At 54.8% G+C, this 15489-nt stretch overlaps 1 protein-coding gene across 24 annotated transcripts in view; it reads left to right on the top strand.

The window, feature by feature from the left end:
* Positions 1–15489, top strand: part of DYSF (dysferlin) — a 233094-nt gene that overhangs the window by 111335 nt on the left and 106270 nt on the right. For all 24 annotated transcript variants that reach the window (XR_012422205.1, XM_045369115.3, XM_045369111.3 and 21 more), the window contains 6 exons: positions 3673–3804; positions 3893–4059; positions 5206–5320; positions 5615–5720; positions 5986–6128; positions 9575–9748. Coding sequence is in view for 23 of the 24 variants with exons in the window: in XM_045369115.3 (XP_045225050.2) it covers positions 3673–3804; positions 3893–4059; positions 5206–5320; positions 5615–5720; positions 5986–6128; positions 9575–9748 (837 nt within the window). In the remaining variant the exon portion in view is untranslated. The remainder of the gene's footprint in view (positions 1–3672; positions 3805–3892; positions 4060–5205; positions 5321–5614; positions 5721–5985; positions 6129–9574; positions 9749–15489) is intronic.

Below are 15489 nucleotides of genomic sequence, written 5' to 3'. Positions count from 1 at the left end.
CCCCCTCCTGTTCTTGACCTATCTTAATTCTTAGGCTGTGGTCTTGGAAGGAGAGGAGGTCTTTGGGTAAAACAACTTTCCTTTTCCTCGGTCTCCCCCAAAGTCCCCAGGCCCCTGCACCTAGTGTAGGACCTAGTAGGTTTGAGCTGGAATCACTGGCGCTGGGAGTGAATGAGGTGGAGTCTGTGGTCCAGGCCATGTCAGAGGGCTGACCCCTGTGGCTGTGTTTGTCCTTCCAGGCAGGTGTCTTTTATAGGGAGGCCTCAGTCCTCAGCTCCCAGGCACTAGCAGGCCTTGCATGACCTGGCTTCCACACCAACCCCAGTGCCCTGGACTGGAGCTGGAGTCACTTTGAGGCTCGGGTCCCTCTGCTGGGAAGGCTGGTATCTGGGGTTTGGGACAGGCGCACCACAAGCTAGACCCACTGGAGAGCTGGGAGCATGTAATTGTGTCCCCTGGTCTCACCAGCCCCCACCTCTCCTGCCCTTTCTCCTCTTCCAACACCCATCCCTGCTCCCTCTTCCTCCTTTCCAGGGGTGTCACCAGCTTTGGGGATGGGTGGCTGGGAGGTGAGCAGGTGCTTGGGGAGAGCCCATCTAGGCTCATGTGCAGACATAGAGCCAAGGCTGCTGTGGTCCTGGTGTGTAGGACATAATGCGGGAGATCCCTCCCAGCACGATGGCTGCCCAGGCCCAAGGGAGGGCCCTCCTTGAAGGGCTATCAGTGAGGCTGCCCCTGCTTGGGGAGGAGCGGCCCTGAGAAGCAGGCCTGCTCCTTACCTCTTTTTTTTTTTTGAGATGGAATCTCACTCTGTTGCCCAGGCTGGAGTGCAGTGGTGTGATCTCCATTCACTGCCGCCTCTGCTTCCCAGGTTCAAGAGATTCTCCTCCCTCAGCCTCCCGAGTAGCTGGGATTATAGGCGTTCGCCACCCCACCCAGCTCTTTTTTTTTTTTTTGTAATGTTAGTAGAGACGGGGTTTCACCCTGTTGGCCAGGCTGGTCTCGAACTCCTGACCTCAGGTGATCCGCCCCCCCGTCAGCCTCCCAAAGTGCTGGGATTACAGTGGTGAGCCACTGCGCCAGCCCTCCTTATCTCTTTTCATTTGCCCTGAATAGCTCTGCTAGCATTCAAAGCCTCCTCGACCTAAGCCACTGGGTCTTCATCCAGCCTAGTCCACCTCCCTAAAACCCCTCCGCGCTCGACCTTCCCCCTCCCCACATCTCTCCTCCCTCCTCCCCTCTTCCAGGAAGTCGTTGTTGACTTACTTTAGCCTCGAGCCTGAACCTGGGAGCAGAGCCCCAAGTGATGCCTAGACGCATTTGTATATTGACCAGTCGTCTTGTTGTCCCCTGGAGGGTGTGGAGAGGACAGGTTTCAGTAGCACAGAGGATGCCACGGTTGATTGGAGCTCTGTGTGGCCTTGGGCAGGTTGCTTAACCTCTCTGAATTGCCTGCTGTCTTATCATCTGTAAAATGAGGGTGGGTGGGGCTGCCCATTTTACAGGTTTTGAGGGTTGAGTTAGGTAACACAGGTGATGGGACTTGCTGGAAATAAGTGATCAATGGATGTTAGTTTCTCTCCCCACCTCTCCCCTTTTCCTTTTGGGGAGCTCCCCTGCTCTATGCGTGCCATGACTAGAGGCCAGCTGAAGGCCAGGGATAGTACATGTCTGCACACAGTTGTGTGAGTAAGTTATGTCTGTGTGTGTCTGTGTGTTGGGCAGTAGGCTGCCCCCATCCACCTGCTTACGTGCCAGCTGGGGCATGTTTCCCATTAGCTTCTAACCTCCTGTGCTTGTCAGAGCCTAACCTCTGAGAATCTACCTCCTAAGCCAGTTCCTGGCCTGGTAGGGCAAAAAGGGAAGGCAGTCAAGGAGTGGCCGCATCTGAGCGGGGCTGACGGGAAGGCTGTCTGTGAGAGTAGCGGGGGTGCTGCTGAATCGTGCCTGGGGTGCTGCTGAATCGTGCCTGGTGGACTCGCTGGGAGGGGACGAGCTCCAGGTTCTGACCTCTTGGCCATGTAGCCTCAGGGAAATGCAAACTGAAACATTTTCCCTGGTTTCAAGCAAAAAAAAAAAAAACAAAAAAAGATATAGAATTGTTTCTCGAAGTCTTCCCCACTGAGTTTATGAGCCCCGCCAGTAGCTCCTGAGCAAGCTCTACAAAAATGTTGGCAGCAAGCAGAGACCAAGAAAACACTGGTGTTTCTGAACTTAAACCAAAGTTGGAAAAAATGAGCACCAGCAGGGAGAGAGAGGAGCCCCAAACTAGACATTTCTTTATTTGCTGTTGCTATTTTGGGTCCGGCAGGCTGGCCCCGTCTGGGGGAGGACAGGGGAGAGAGCCGGGGGTGGATGGGGGAAGTGGGGGTCAGGCATTCCTGCCATTTCCCTGGGGCTGGTGGTTTGGAGGGTAAAGGCAGTTAACCACCCGGGGGAGAGGACAGCCTAAGCGAACAGCCATGGAGAGGTTTCCCCGGGGCATGACACGTGGACTCAGGGGCTCCTCCAGGCTTCATTGAAGATGAACCAAAAGAAGCGGGGCTGTGTCTGCAGGAGGGAAGTATGAGGTGGTCCCGGCCTTGGCATGTCCTCTGCCCCTTCCTGAGCCTCCTACCTGCCCTGGGCTCTCCCTCCAGGGATCCAGGCCTCCCTGACCAGCGTGGGACACCTTACCTCAGCCGCCCTTTCTTTTTCTGAACCCACCCCTTTGCTCACGCGGCTCCCTGCCCCAGAGGATATACTGCTTTGAGCTCATGACACTAGGCCTGGATACTTAATGTGTTGCCTCCTCTAGGGGACAATGTGAATTTTAAGAGCAGAAGCTTCTGCTCCTCAGGCCATGTCTGACCTTGGGTTTCAATCAAATGGTGAAGTAATTGTGGAGAATAATTTCTGTTTCATGTTGGGTTGTTGTGGTTATCCCATTTGGCAGAGCTTCTGAAAGTTTCAGGATAAAAAGCAGTTGAAGACCAGTGAACAGTGGTTGACACGCTGATAATCACTTGAAAGGGTAGGGATATTAGATGATACACTAACCAAAGAAATACAATATTAAACTTGAAGGGGGAGGCTTTAATTTCTTCTCCTTCCAGATCTGTATCATTGTGTCTCCTTTAGAGACAAGTTTTAGAACTGTGCTGTCCAATATGGTAGCCACAGATGGCTATTTAAATTTGCATTAATTAAAAGTAAATGAAACGAAAACGTTACCTCCCCAGTCATACTGGCCACATTTCAAGTGCTCAGTAGCTACATGGGGCTAGTGACTACCATATTGGATGGTGAAGATATAAACCATTTTCATCATAGAACGTTCCATTGGCAAGCACTGTTCCAGAAGAAACTGGAAGCGAGGATGTGGTGGGAGAAGGGGAGAGGAGAGATCCTGGGCTAGACATGGTTCCTCTCTGCAGAGTGCTCCTAGAAGGGAATGATGTAGCCTTTGCCTTTGATGGCGAGGAATCTTGGTGAGGGATGGGGGGTGGGATGGGCATTTCTCAATTGTATGCTCCCCTTCCATGCAATTCTGGTAAGCGCTTCCACAGGGGACACTCCCAGTGAGGGTGTCAGCCTGGTCTACCTAGCCCTGGAGGACTCCTCCTCAGGCTCTCGTTGGGACATCTGGATCCTGAAGGGGACTGTGGGTTTCTGTCCTTCTCTGGTACCCAGTATCCGATGGAGAAGGTGCCTGGGGCCCGGATGCCAGTGCAGATACGGGTCAAGCTGTGGTTTGGGCTCTCTGTGGATGAGAAGGAGTTCAACCAGTTTGCTGAGGGGAAGCTGTCTGTCTTTGCTGAAACCGTGAGTGCCTGCAGCCCCCACCTCTGCCTCCCACACCCTGGAGCTGCCTGGGCCCCCTGTTCACGTCTCATTCTTCCTGGCCCTCCAGTATGAGAACCAGACCAAGTTGGCCCTGGTCGGGAACTGGGGCACAACGGGCCTCACCTACCCCAAGTTTTCTGACGTCACCGGCAAGATCAAGCTACCCAAGGAGAGCTTCCGCCCCTCGGCCGGCTGGACCTGGGCTGGAGATTGGTTTGTGTGTCCGGAGAAGACGTGAGTCGTGGGCAGGGAGGACTGGGGAGAGCCAGGCCAGGCTGCCCACCATGAACTGCACCCTCCTTTTGGAGGCAGGCTGGGGCTCTGCTGATCCCTCTGCTTGCTCCTGCGCTGGTCATAGGAACTTCACTGAACTTTCCCAGCACTGAGGCTCGCCAGGCAGCAGTGCTTTCCAGAAGGGCTTGGATAGTCAGACAGTCCTTTATTCTTTTCATTAAAAAAAATTTTTTTTTGAGACAGTCTTGCTCTGTCTGGAGGCTGGAGTGCAGTAGCATGATCACAGCTCATTGCAGCCTCAGCCTCCTGGCCTCAGGTGATCCTCCTGCTCCTGCCTTCTGAGTAGCTGGGACCACAGGTGTGTGCCATCGTGCCTGGCTAATTTTTAATTTTTTTGTAGAGACAGGGTCTCACTATGTTGTCCAGGTTGGTCTTGAACTCCTGGGCTCAAGTGATCCTCCTCAACCTCCCAAAGTGCTGGGGTTATAGGCTTGAGTCACCACGCCTGGCCAGGCCTTTATTCTTAAGCCTCCATTCTGTGTGGTGTCCATTGGGTGTGGCCCCATCCTCCAAGACACCCAGGACAAGCCCATCACCTCCTCTGCACATGAACCCTTCTCATGTCTGGACTGCTCACACATCCCCTGAGTGGTCCTTTCTCTCTCAGTCCCTCTCAGATCTATGTGGTCCTTCTCCATGTCTATTCCTGCCTTTGCCTCTCTCCCCTCTCCTTTTCCTGTTTGGTTGGCATTCAACTCTGTGGTGTTTAATTTTTTTTTACTTAAAAACATTGAAGTATAATATGTTATACAGTCAAGCACTCAAATCTTACGAGTACAACTTGGTAACACTTTATATTTTTACAACTATCCATCAAGTCTCGACTGCCCATCCTCCTTTTGCCGTCTTCAGTTGGCCTCGTTTTCTCTTTATCTTGGGTGATGTACTCTTTTGTCCCTGATTATCCCAGGGTGTCCCTAGGTCTCCTTTTCACTCTCTGCCTTGGTCTCTTGCACCCTTGCCTCCCACCCCCATGTCTCTCATTGTTGGTTGGGGTGAGGCTGACACGGGCAGGGGTGCTCTCCAGGAGGTGGTGGATGGATGGGGGCCTCTCCAGTGGAGACTCTGACCAGCCCTCCTCCACAGCCTGCTCCATGACATGGACGCCGGTCACCTGAGCTTTGTGGAGGAGGTGTTTGAGAACCAGACCCGGCTTCCCGGAGGCCAGTGGATCTACATGAGTGACAACTACACCGATGTGGTAAACCAGGCGCTCAGGGGCAGGTGGGGTCTAGACATTTGGTCTCTGGAGGCACCTGGGGCTCAGGGGAGGCTGGGGCATGTTCTTCCTTGCCCCCTCCTACCTCCGGAGCCTTCATGCTTTGGTTTCCAGAGGGAAAGTGTGGGGTGCAGTGGTGGCAGGACACTGACTCTGGGTCTCTGCCCTTCTATCTGGGACTTCGAGGACGTATGTTGTCAAGTTGTATCTTTTCTGCCTCCCTGCTCACATCTGTCTGTCTCCTCTCATTGCTTGTCTGTTCGGTTTTGTCCTTAGAACGGGGAGAAGGTGCTTCCCAAAGATGACATTGAGTGCCCACTGGGCTGGAAGTGGGAAGATGAGGAATGGTCCACAGACCTCAACCGGGCTGTCGATGAGCAAGGTGGGTAGCATGTGGAGCCTGGCGAGCCCCATCCCCGGCGAGCTCTCAAGCCATGCTGGTGGGGACAGCTGAATGCTAGGGCCCTTCACTGGGCTATTTCACCCACCCCGGAACACTTCTTGAAGGCACCCCCACTCCAAGCTACAAATTAGGACCGAGAGTCAGTGGCCGCTCAAGAGTCTGTGACCATGCCCCAAATTCAGAGATGGTCCCAGGAGAGATGGGGAACTGCCAAGCAATGAGTGACGGGTTCCCCCTCCCCCAGGCTGGGAGTATAGCATCACCATCCCCCCGGACCGGAAGCCGAAGCACTGGGTCCCTGCTGAGAAGATGTACTACACACACCGACGGCGGCGCTGGGTGCGCCTGCGCAGGAGGGATCTCAGCCAGATGGAAGCGCTGAAGAGGGTGAGCCAGCAGATGGTGGGTGGGAGTGAGGCCCCTGATCGCAGGTGACCAGCAGGCACAGGTGCAGACCTGCATGCACACAGACACCTGCATGTGTGCACATGGTATGCACAGACACCTGGGACTCACTGGAGGTGCTCACAGATCACACCAGGCACACCCAAAGATCACACCCAGCACACAGATCACACCCGGCACACCCACAGATCACACTTAGCACACACAGATCACACTCAGCACACAGATCACAGTTGGCACACCCACAGATCACACCCAGCACATGCACAGATTACACCCAGCACACCCAAAGATCACACCCAGCACACACAGATCACACCCAGCACACCCACAGTTCATACCCAGCACACCCAGATCACACCCAACACACCCACAGATCACACCCAGCACACCCACAGTTCATACCCAGCACACACAGATTACACCTAGCACACCCACAGATCACACCCAGCACACTCACAGTTCACACCCAGCACACCCAGATTACACCAAACACACACACCCACAGTTCACACCCAGCACACCCACAGTTCATACCCAGCACACAGAGATTACACGTAGCACACCCACAGATCACACCCAGATCACACTCAGCAAACACACAGTTCACACCCAGCATACACAGATCACACCCAGCATACCCACAGATCACACCCAGTATGGATCACACCCAGCACACACATAGATCACACCCAGCACACACAGATTATACCTAGCACACCCACAGATCACACCCAGCACACCCACAGATCACACCCAGCACACACAGATTACACCTATCACACCTACAGATCACACCCAGCATACCCACAGATCACACCCAGCACACCCACAGATCACACCCAGATCACACTCAGCAAACACGCAGTTCACACCCAGCACACCCACAGATCACACCCAGATCACACTCAGCAAACACGCAGTTCACACCCAGCACACACAGATCACACCCAGCACACCCACAGATCACCCCCAGATCACACTCAGCAAACACATAGTTCACACCCAGCACACACAGATCATACCCAGCACACCCACAGATCACATCCAGTATGGATCACACCCAGCACACCCACAGATCACACCCAGCACACACAGATGACACCTATCACACCTACAGACCACACCCAGCACATGCACAGATCACACCTAGCAGACACAGATTACATCTAGCATACCCACAGATCACACCCAGCACACACAGATTACATCTAGCACACCCACAGATCACACCCAGCACAGGCACAGATCACACCCAGCACACACAGATTACACCTATCACACCTACAGATCACACCCAGCACATGCACAGATCACACCTAGCAGATACAGATTACATCTACCATACCCACAGATCACACCCAGCACACACAGATTACATCTAGCACACCCACAGATCACACCCAGCACATGCACAGATCACACCCAGCACACACAATCATACCCAGCACACCCACAGATCACACCCAGCACATACAGATCACACCCAGCACACACACAGTTCACACCCAGCACACACAGATCACACCCACCACACCCAGCACAGATCACACCCAGCACATCCATAGATCACACCTGGTACATGCACAGATCACACCCAGCACACAGATCACACCCAGCAAATGCACAGATCACACCCAGCACAGATCACACCCAGAGATCACACCCAGCACATGCACAGATCACACCTAGCACACCCACAGATCACACCCAGCATACAGAAATCACACCCAGCACACCCATAGATCACACCCAGCACAGATCACACCCAACACACTCACAGATTGCACCCAGCACACACACAGATGCTTATAGACAGACACACTCAGATGCCCATGATTACAGGAGATCACATGCAAAGTTCACACACTGACCTGGAAGATGGAAAGACACCCACGGACTGTGTCTTAGGCTGGGTTTCCTGGAGGCAGAGGCTAAGACGTGGATTTGGCTGCACGTTATTGGGGCAGTGCCTTTGGGAGTGGGAGGAGCAAGGATGCAGCTTCAGGCAGGTCATCTGGGGCCTGAGCTGTGGCCTGGGGAGGTGCACAACTTGGAACACCACAGAATCCTCACCTGGAGGCAGGGCTGGGCTTTGTATCCTCTTAGTCATTTGTCTAAGCTTGGGGTTGCTGGGGTGAGCTGGAGCACATACCTATCTCTTCAGTGAGGGGATTTCCTTTAGCATGGGGGTTCCCCGGAGCAGGTAACTTCTGGGAGCTGGGAGTTGTCGATGCTGATGGCAGCTGGGGATGGGTGCGCCACATGTGTACACTGGCTGGTGAAGGGGCTGGGGCGGGCCCCATTGACATTCATGCAACGCAAGCATACATGCCCACAGTTAAGCACAGATGCCACAGGACACTGTCAGGCCCATCGTACACACGGATGAACCCACGCAAACATGTGTACTTGCTCCGGGGTCACACAGGGGCCTGTGCACTGCACAGCCTCTGTGCCTGCCTCCCCTGAACCTTCTTGGTCTATGATCTTCCTTTCTAAACGCACATTTGAATTTTGGCTGAAGAACCAGACCTCCCTTAGTTCAGGAGTAGCCTGTGGCATGACCCAGGTTCCTTCCTTTCTCCTTGGGGGCAGAGAACCTACAGAGGACTGTTGCTGGGTCCAGGGAGGGGCAAGGCTTTTGGACAACCAGCTGTTCCTGGTTCTGTGAACCAGACAGATTCAACTTTCTCCCTGAAGGGGCATCTAGCAGACAGAGGCAAAGCCTGCCCAGGCTCATGTGCGTTGCCCGCCATCCCACAGCCAGCATCCTTCCTGGAGAGGGGCACAGCTGGCCTCCAGGACTAGCCCTTGTCACTGTGCTTCTGGCCCAGACGTGAGGTGGTGTCTGACAACAGTGCCAGGTCACTCTCTCTCAGGAACTGAATGGCAAGGGGGTTCCCAGGACTCCCTTCAGGCCTGGGAAAGGGACCCCATGAACGAGGTACAGGGGGTGCCTCCACAGCTGAGTTGGGTCTACCCCCTGGGGAGAAATTGGCTGTGGTTGGGAAATAGGATCTTTCTTTTACCTGTGAGCTGCAGACCCATTACAGGATGTGAAGATGAAAAAGGAAATGACAAGAAAACTTTGGATTCATGAAATCCACCCAGAATTCAAACAAATAAGCAAGTCAAAAGCCCAGTGTTTTCATCACTGCGTCAGTCTACCTTCCCTTTCTGGGTGTTCGGTTCTCCCCGCAGCCCACGGAGCCTCCTCTCCCCTCCTGATTTTCTGACCCGAGGTTCCTGTGGCTGCAGAAAGCCTCTCTCCTCTAGGTGGCTCTCCCAGGTTTTCCCACCTGGAGGGTCTGGTGTGGGAGCTGGTGGGGAGTTGTCATGGAGGACAGGAAGGCAAAGGTAGAGCTGAGCACAGGACTCCCCCAGCCTTCCCACTGGCCTCTGAGTCTGCCCCTTCTCTTGTGCAGCATAGGCAGGCGGAGGCAGAGGGCGAGGGCTGGGAGTACGCCTCTCTTTTTGGCTGGAAGTTCCACCTCGAGTACCGCAAGACAGATGCCTTCCGCCGCCGCCGCTGGCGCCGCCGCATGGAGCCCCTGGAGAAGACGGGGCCTGCAGCTGTGTTTGCCCTCGAGGGGGCCCTGGTACGTGGGGCTGCGCTTGTCCTGGGTCGGGTGGGGTGGATCTTGGTTACCCAGGGCTGTTCGGGCTGACGTGGGAGAGGCGCAGGGACCCCAGGTTAGGACTTTCAGATGGAACACTGGCTGGTCATCCTGGCGTCTGTATCTGTGGGGCGGCATGTGGGGAAAGCAGCCCCAGTCTGGGTGTTCTCCTAAAATGAAAAAGCTTCCTTGGCACTGAAACACTTGCTGCTACTACTTTGAGGTGTCAAGATGAAAGCAGAGGGGAAGATGGCCTTGGCCATCTGGCTGACCTGTGCCTGGCTGGCTGGCATGAAGATGGGCGAGGAGGCCCTTGGGAGGAGTGAGAGAGGTCTTGTGGCCCCAGAGTGTCCTTGGTTGCACGTACATCCTCTTGAGGCAGAGACCATCTCTTGGGCATCCCCAGCAATTTTGGGGAAGAGGTGTGCCTCAGAAGCTGAGCCCAGGATGGCTTCCCTGCCCAGGGTGCACTTTCTGTTAGACGCTGAGCCCAGGATGGCTTTCTTGCCCAGGGTGCACTTTCTGTAGCCAGTGGAACTAGGGTAGGCTCAAGGTTCTCCAGGACCTGGGTGACGGGCTCCCCAAAAGAGAGGAGCAGGTGCCTCGGGGACAGTCTGAGCGAGCACTCGGTACTGGCACATAGCCAGTCCCCGCTCTGCTGGGGAAGGAGCTGCTTCCTCTGAAATCCAGCCAGGACTGGCACCTCCCTGGGGGGTTTGGGCTTGGGCCCTAGAGAGCGGGTCCCATGGGATGTGAGGGTGTCCATGTGAAGCCAGCTGTGTGATTGGGGTCAGGCTGGGCACCTATCTGTAGGACAGTCTGACTTTGAAGGCAGGAGTGCTGTGGGGAGGCTCAGGATCTGTTGGGCTGGGCACCGGCAGGGAGGTGAAGCCAGCAGTGGCCCTGAGAGTGAGTGGGCAGGCTGGGGAGGCTCTGTCAGTCTCAGGCCTCGATGGTGGGTAAGGCCCAGCAGTGGTGGTATAGGAGAGGAAGCTCTCTGGGGGCCTGAGGACGTCAGAGGAGCCTGCCATAGGCTTTGGAGAGAGCCCCTCCCTTGTCCTGGGGCCAGGTCAAGTGGAGGCTGAGGGGAGGTAGCGGAACTCTCGGCTCTGGACTGTGGACTGGTCTTCTGGCCAGGGTGGGGCAGGATAGGATGGAGCTGCTGCCGAGGTCAGAGCAGTTGGGGAGCCTCCTGGGGTGGGGCTGGTGTTCTGTGGCCCCCTCTGCTTTGAGTCAGAAAGGGCCTGGCCTGGACACTGGGCAGGGGCTGGTGATGGTCCTGTGGCTCTAGCTGAGGGGTGGGTATAAAGACCTTGGCAGGCGTCAGAGTCAGGGCCAGGTCTGAGAAGGCCAGGAAGGCACCCTGTGTAATCAGGAACTGTTTCCATCAGCCAGAGCTCCACCTGAAGGAGCTGAGGAGAAAAGGGGTTTGTGGGCTCACAGAGCTGGGAAGAACCCGAGAGGTGAAGCAGGCATTAGGCCTGGCAGGAAACAGGTTCACACACTGTCCCCAGGACTTGTACCCCGTCTTGGCCTTGTCTCATACGGGCTCTCTCTGTGTGGTAGCAAAGATGTTGCTGGTGACGAAAGGCCAGCATCGTCCCTCCGGTCAGCAGAGTCCTGCTGGATAAAGTAGCCCAGCCCACAGCGCCACACTCTGTTTTCCTTGCAGCTGGAGACCCCCGAGTGCTGCTTTCTCAGTAATGTCAGTGAAGTCTGGGGCATGACTGACCGGCTCTGCCTGGTGGTGCCCCGCCAGCCCCTGCGCCTGGGTGAGGGATGGAGCATTCTGATTGGCTGGCATGGGCCATGCCCCTTCTCTGTGATTGACAGTGCCACCAGATTGGGGAAAGGAGCCTCTGAAAAGAAAAACAAAAACCAAAAACCAAAGCAGTGTTGGGCAAAGAGCTCCAGATGGTCTAGACAGTGACCAGAGCACTAGGGAGCCAGTGTCAGTTATTGACAAGAGGAGTTCTCTAGTCAGAGCTGGGCTTTAGGACCATCAGTCAAGCAGCCATAGAGGATGTTTGGCTCCCATCAGGAAGCCTCAGGAGTCTTGGGTAGAGATCCACGAGAGGTGACCACCTGGCGTGAGGCCGTGGGGCTGAGGTGGAGGGAGGTGGGACTGCAGGGTTTGGGGAGGGAAGAGTCAGAGGTGGACAGTGGGGCCCCTGTGGTTGCCAGGCCGCACGGCGGGGTGGGGCGGGCTGTGATGAGTTCACGGTTGGCCCTGGCAAGGCTGACACACACGGTGAAGTGCTGTGTGAGGGAGACAGAGCTGATGGCTGCCTGCCAGGCGGCCCAGGGCAGGAAGGCTGGATCGGGGAGCCGAGGGGGCTGGGAGTGGGATAGAGGTGACTGGAGACACGTGGACAAAGCGTGGATGGGCCCTCGGGCTGGCTAGGGCCTGGAGGAAGAAAGTGACAAGGCTGGGGGACCCAGGCCAAGCTTTCATGGCTCAGCGCATGGGAGAATGAGGGGGGCACTTCCCAGAAGCAGAGAGACCGATCTGTGTATTCTTCTCATGGAAGAGACTGTCCTGAGGGATCGCTGAAACCAGGCGTGAAGTCAGCAGCCATAGGCGGGTGATGGATTGTAATTCACCTGTGACTTGCCTGTGATACATGGAAGAGACCAATGTGGCAAAGCCCTGAGTCCTGGGACAGCTTGGCTGGCGGAAAGAACCAGAGAGGGAGGTAATGGCTTCAGAGGGCGGATCCCACAGACCTGCAGCTGGAGGAGCAGAGAGTTTTGGAAGGTTTAGGTGTGTCTGGCATTTGGACAGGGCCACAGGCCCACTTGACTGTCTGGAAGACTCTATACCTGAGTGACACACACTCACACAGTGTCTTACACACCAGCACACACACCAACACACTCTCTCCACACATTCATACACACCAACACACACACCAACACACACTCTCTCGCCACACACTCATACACACCAATACACACTCATACACACCAACACACACACTCTTCAGACACTCATACACACCAACACACACATTGTCTTACGCCAACACACACACCAACACACTCTCTCCACACATTCATACACACCAACACATACTAACGCACACATATACACTCATACAACACCCCCACACACTAACACCGATACTAACACATACACAATCACATTCTCACATACCCTCACACACACCAACACACTCGCTCCACACACTCCCATACATACCAACACACACCCATTCTCATGCACCCCCCACTATCTCACACTAATGTACACAATCACACACACACTCTCACACACACCAACACACTCTCTACACACTCATACACACCAACACATACATACTCACACACATTCTGACATACAGTCTCTTACACACTCACACGAACACATACACAATCACATGCACACACACACACACACACTTTCTCTTTCACCCTCCCACTCCCCTTCCACAGTCTCCTTTCCATCTTCCTGCCAGGACCCAGAATGGTTTGGGCTCCCGCTGCCGAGCTGCTGTCTTTGTCCTGGGATGTCCTGATGCCCCAGCACAGCTTTGGGGCTAAGGTCCTCCCTGCATCCTGGGGAAGGTGGTTGGATTTTCTGGGTGCTAGGACCCGGCTTCTGTCCTGAGAGCTGGTCTTTGCCCACGGGTCCCTGATGCCTGGTGACTCATTGGTGGGATGCGTGAGGCCTCTGTGGCTCGAATTCTGCTTTCCCTGCTTACTAGCTGTGGACAGGTCACTCATGCCATTAGTGACTCTCTTTCCCCACTCGCGCAAGTAACTGAATCCCAGGGCCATTGTAAGGATTAATGACGATGCATGTTGCGAAGCGCTTCTCAGACTTAGCAAAAGTAGGCGCTGTCTGGGGATATTGTTAAAATGCAGACTCTTGATTCAGGGTCTGGTAGGCCTCAAGAGTCTCTGTGTCTAACAAGCCTCCACGTGATGCTGATGTCGCCGGTGCAGGGGCCATCTCAGAATAGCACAGATGTGAAGTACAAAGTGCCTCATCAAGATGAGGCTCCCATTGGCCCCCCACTTGGGTGCCCTTCTGAGAGAGGCAGAGCGTGTGCATTCCTGCTGGGAGGTGTGTGACCAGGGTCCTGGAGAGGGAGGTATGGCAAGATGACATGTTCTCCCTGCTGCTTGGTGGGGGAAACGTGGTCTTTACTTCTAATGATCTCCTGATCTGCTGGTGGAGGCCTGGCTCATGGGGAACTCTTGTCTGATCAAGAAGAGAGATGTTCACGTGTGAGTGCAAATAAACCCCTAGAATCTGCATCTTTGAAGTGTTGGAGGTAGAATAAGAATCATTCCAGAGGGGCAGTGTCTAATGAGGGAGGCTTCTTGAAGAAGGATGTTGGGAGGCAGGCCTAGCAGGGGCTGGGGAAGGACCATGGGTGGAAGCCAGGTAGCCTTGCTGGTAATCTGACAGTTCAGGACCAGGTCTGTGGCGCCCCCTTGCTTCCTGCCACCTTTTCCCTGACCCACACGTCCACCAGTGGGCTGGGCCTTGCCTGCCAGCTCCCCTCTGGAAGACGTCTTGTTGGAAGGCAGGCCCTGTCTGCTCATTAGCACGGGCAGCCTTTCCCTGAAACCTTCTGCCGGGGCCAAGCCTGGCTCCCTCCACGGAGCGGGAGGCCCTGGCTCCGTCTGCTAATCGTCTGCTGTCTCCATCCCGAGCATTATTTTATTTTCGTATTATTCTTTTTCCAGCTAATATCCTGGCATTTCCAAAGACACCGGGTTTCATAATCTTCCTGGCGTTCCCAGGGAGCTGGGAAGCAGAGCACAAAGCCGCTATTATAGCGCGTTCCATCCAGCCTCCCTCTCCACCCCACACCCCTTGTGGCCACAGCAGCCACCACCGCCGCCTCCCACCCAGTCACCCCCTCCTGACGCCACCGGCCTCTCTGGGAACTCTGGTGACGGCTGCTGGGATGAGCTCATAGAATCCATCCTGTTGCCCTTGCCCTGAGCCTGCCCTCCATGATCGAGGATTTTTCCAAGCCCTGCCTCTGTGCTTGGCCCTGAGTATTGGGAAGGGTTCTCTGAGATGCCTGGGGCTGGCAGGGAGGGGAGGGACAGAAACGTCGGCAACGTGTGCTCAGAATCTTGGAGATTTTTGCTGCTGGAAGAAACTTTCTTTTTCTAAAGGCGTGCCTGACCTGCCTTGGGAGATGTAGGAGCATCTTGATATTGGATGCAAAGTTGTGCATGTGCACGCACGCAGGTATGATCTGGTGTAAGAGCCATGGTTTTATCCAATGCTCCAGGGGATCCAGGACCCCATAGAGGATAAGAATTATTAATGTTGATTTTACCATGTGCTAAAAACCAGGCTTTATATGCATCATCTCATAGTGACCCCAGAAGGCTGGATTCTATTATTAGCCCCATTTTATAGTTAGGGAGACTGAGGCTCTAGAGCTGCACTCTCCAACACAGTAGCCACTAGCCAAGGGTGGCTAGTTAAGTTTACAGTTAAAGTAAATCAGAATAAGTAAATTCAATTCCCTAGTCAGGTCACACTTCCCGTGCTCAGTAGCCTCATCTGCCAAGTGGCCGGCTACCACATTGGCTGGTGCAGCCACTGATGGTTTGATCACTGCGGGAAGGTCTACTGGACAGTGCTGCTCTGGAACAACTCCGAGCCCTAAAGTCACCCTGGAAAAAGCAGAGGCCTGAGCGGGGATGTCCAGCAGCACAGCACAAGTCAGTGCTAGAACCAAGGTCCGGGC

The sequence above is a fragment of the Macaca fascicularis genome, chromosome 13, assembly GCF_037993035.2.
Source record: "Macaca fascicularis isolate 582-1 chromosome 13, T2T-MFA8v1.1".
NCBI classification, from domain to species: Eukaryota; Metazoa; Chordata; class Mammalia; order Primates; family Cercopithecidae; genus Macaca; species Macaca fascicularis.
Note: the sequence above shows the minus strand (reverse complement) of the source record. Positions and strands in the feature narration are given on the sequence as shown.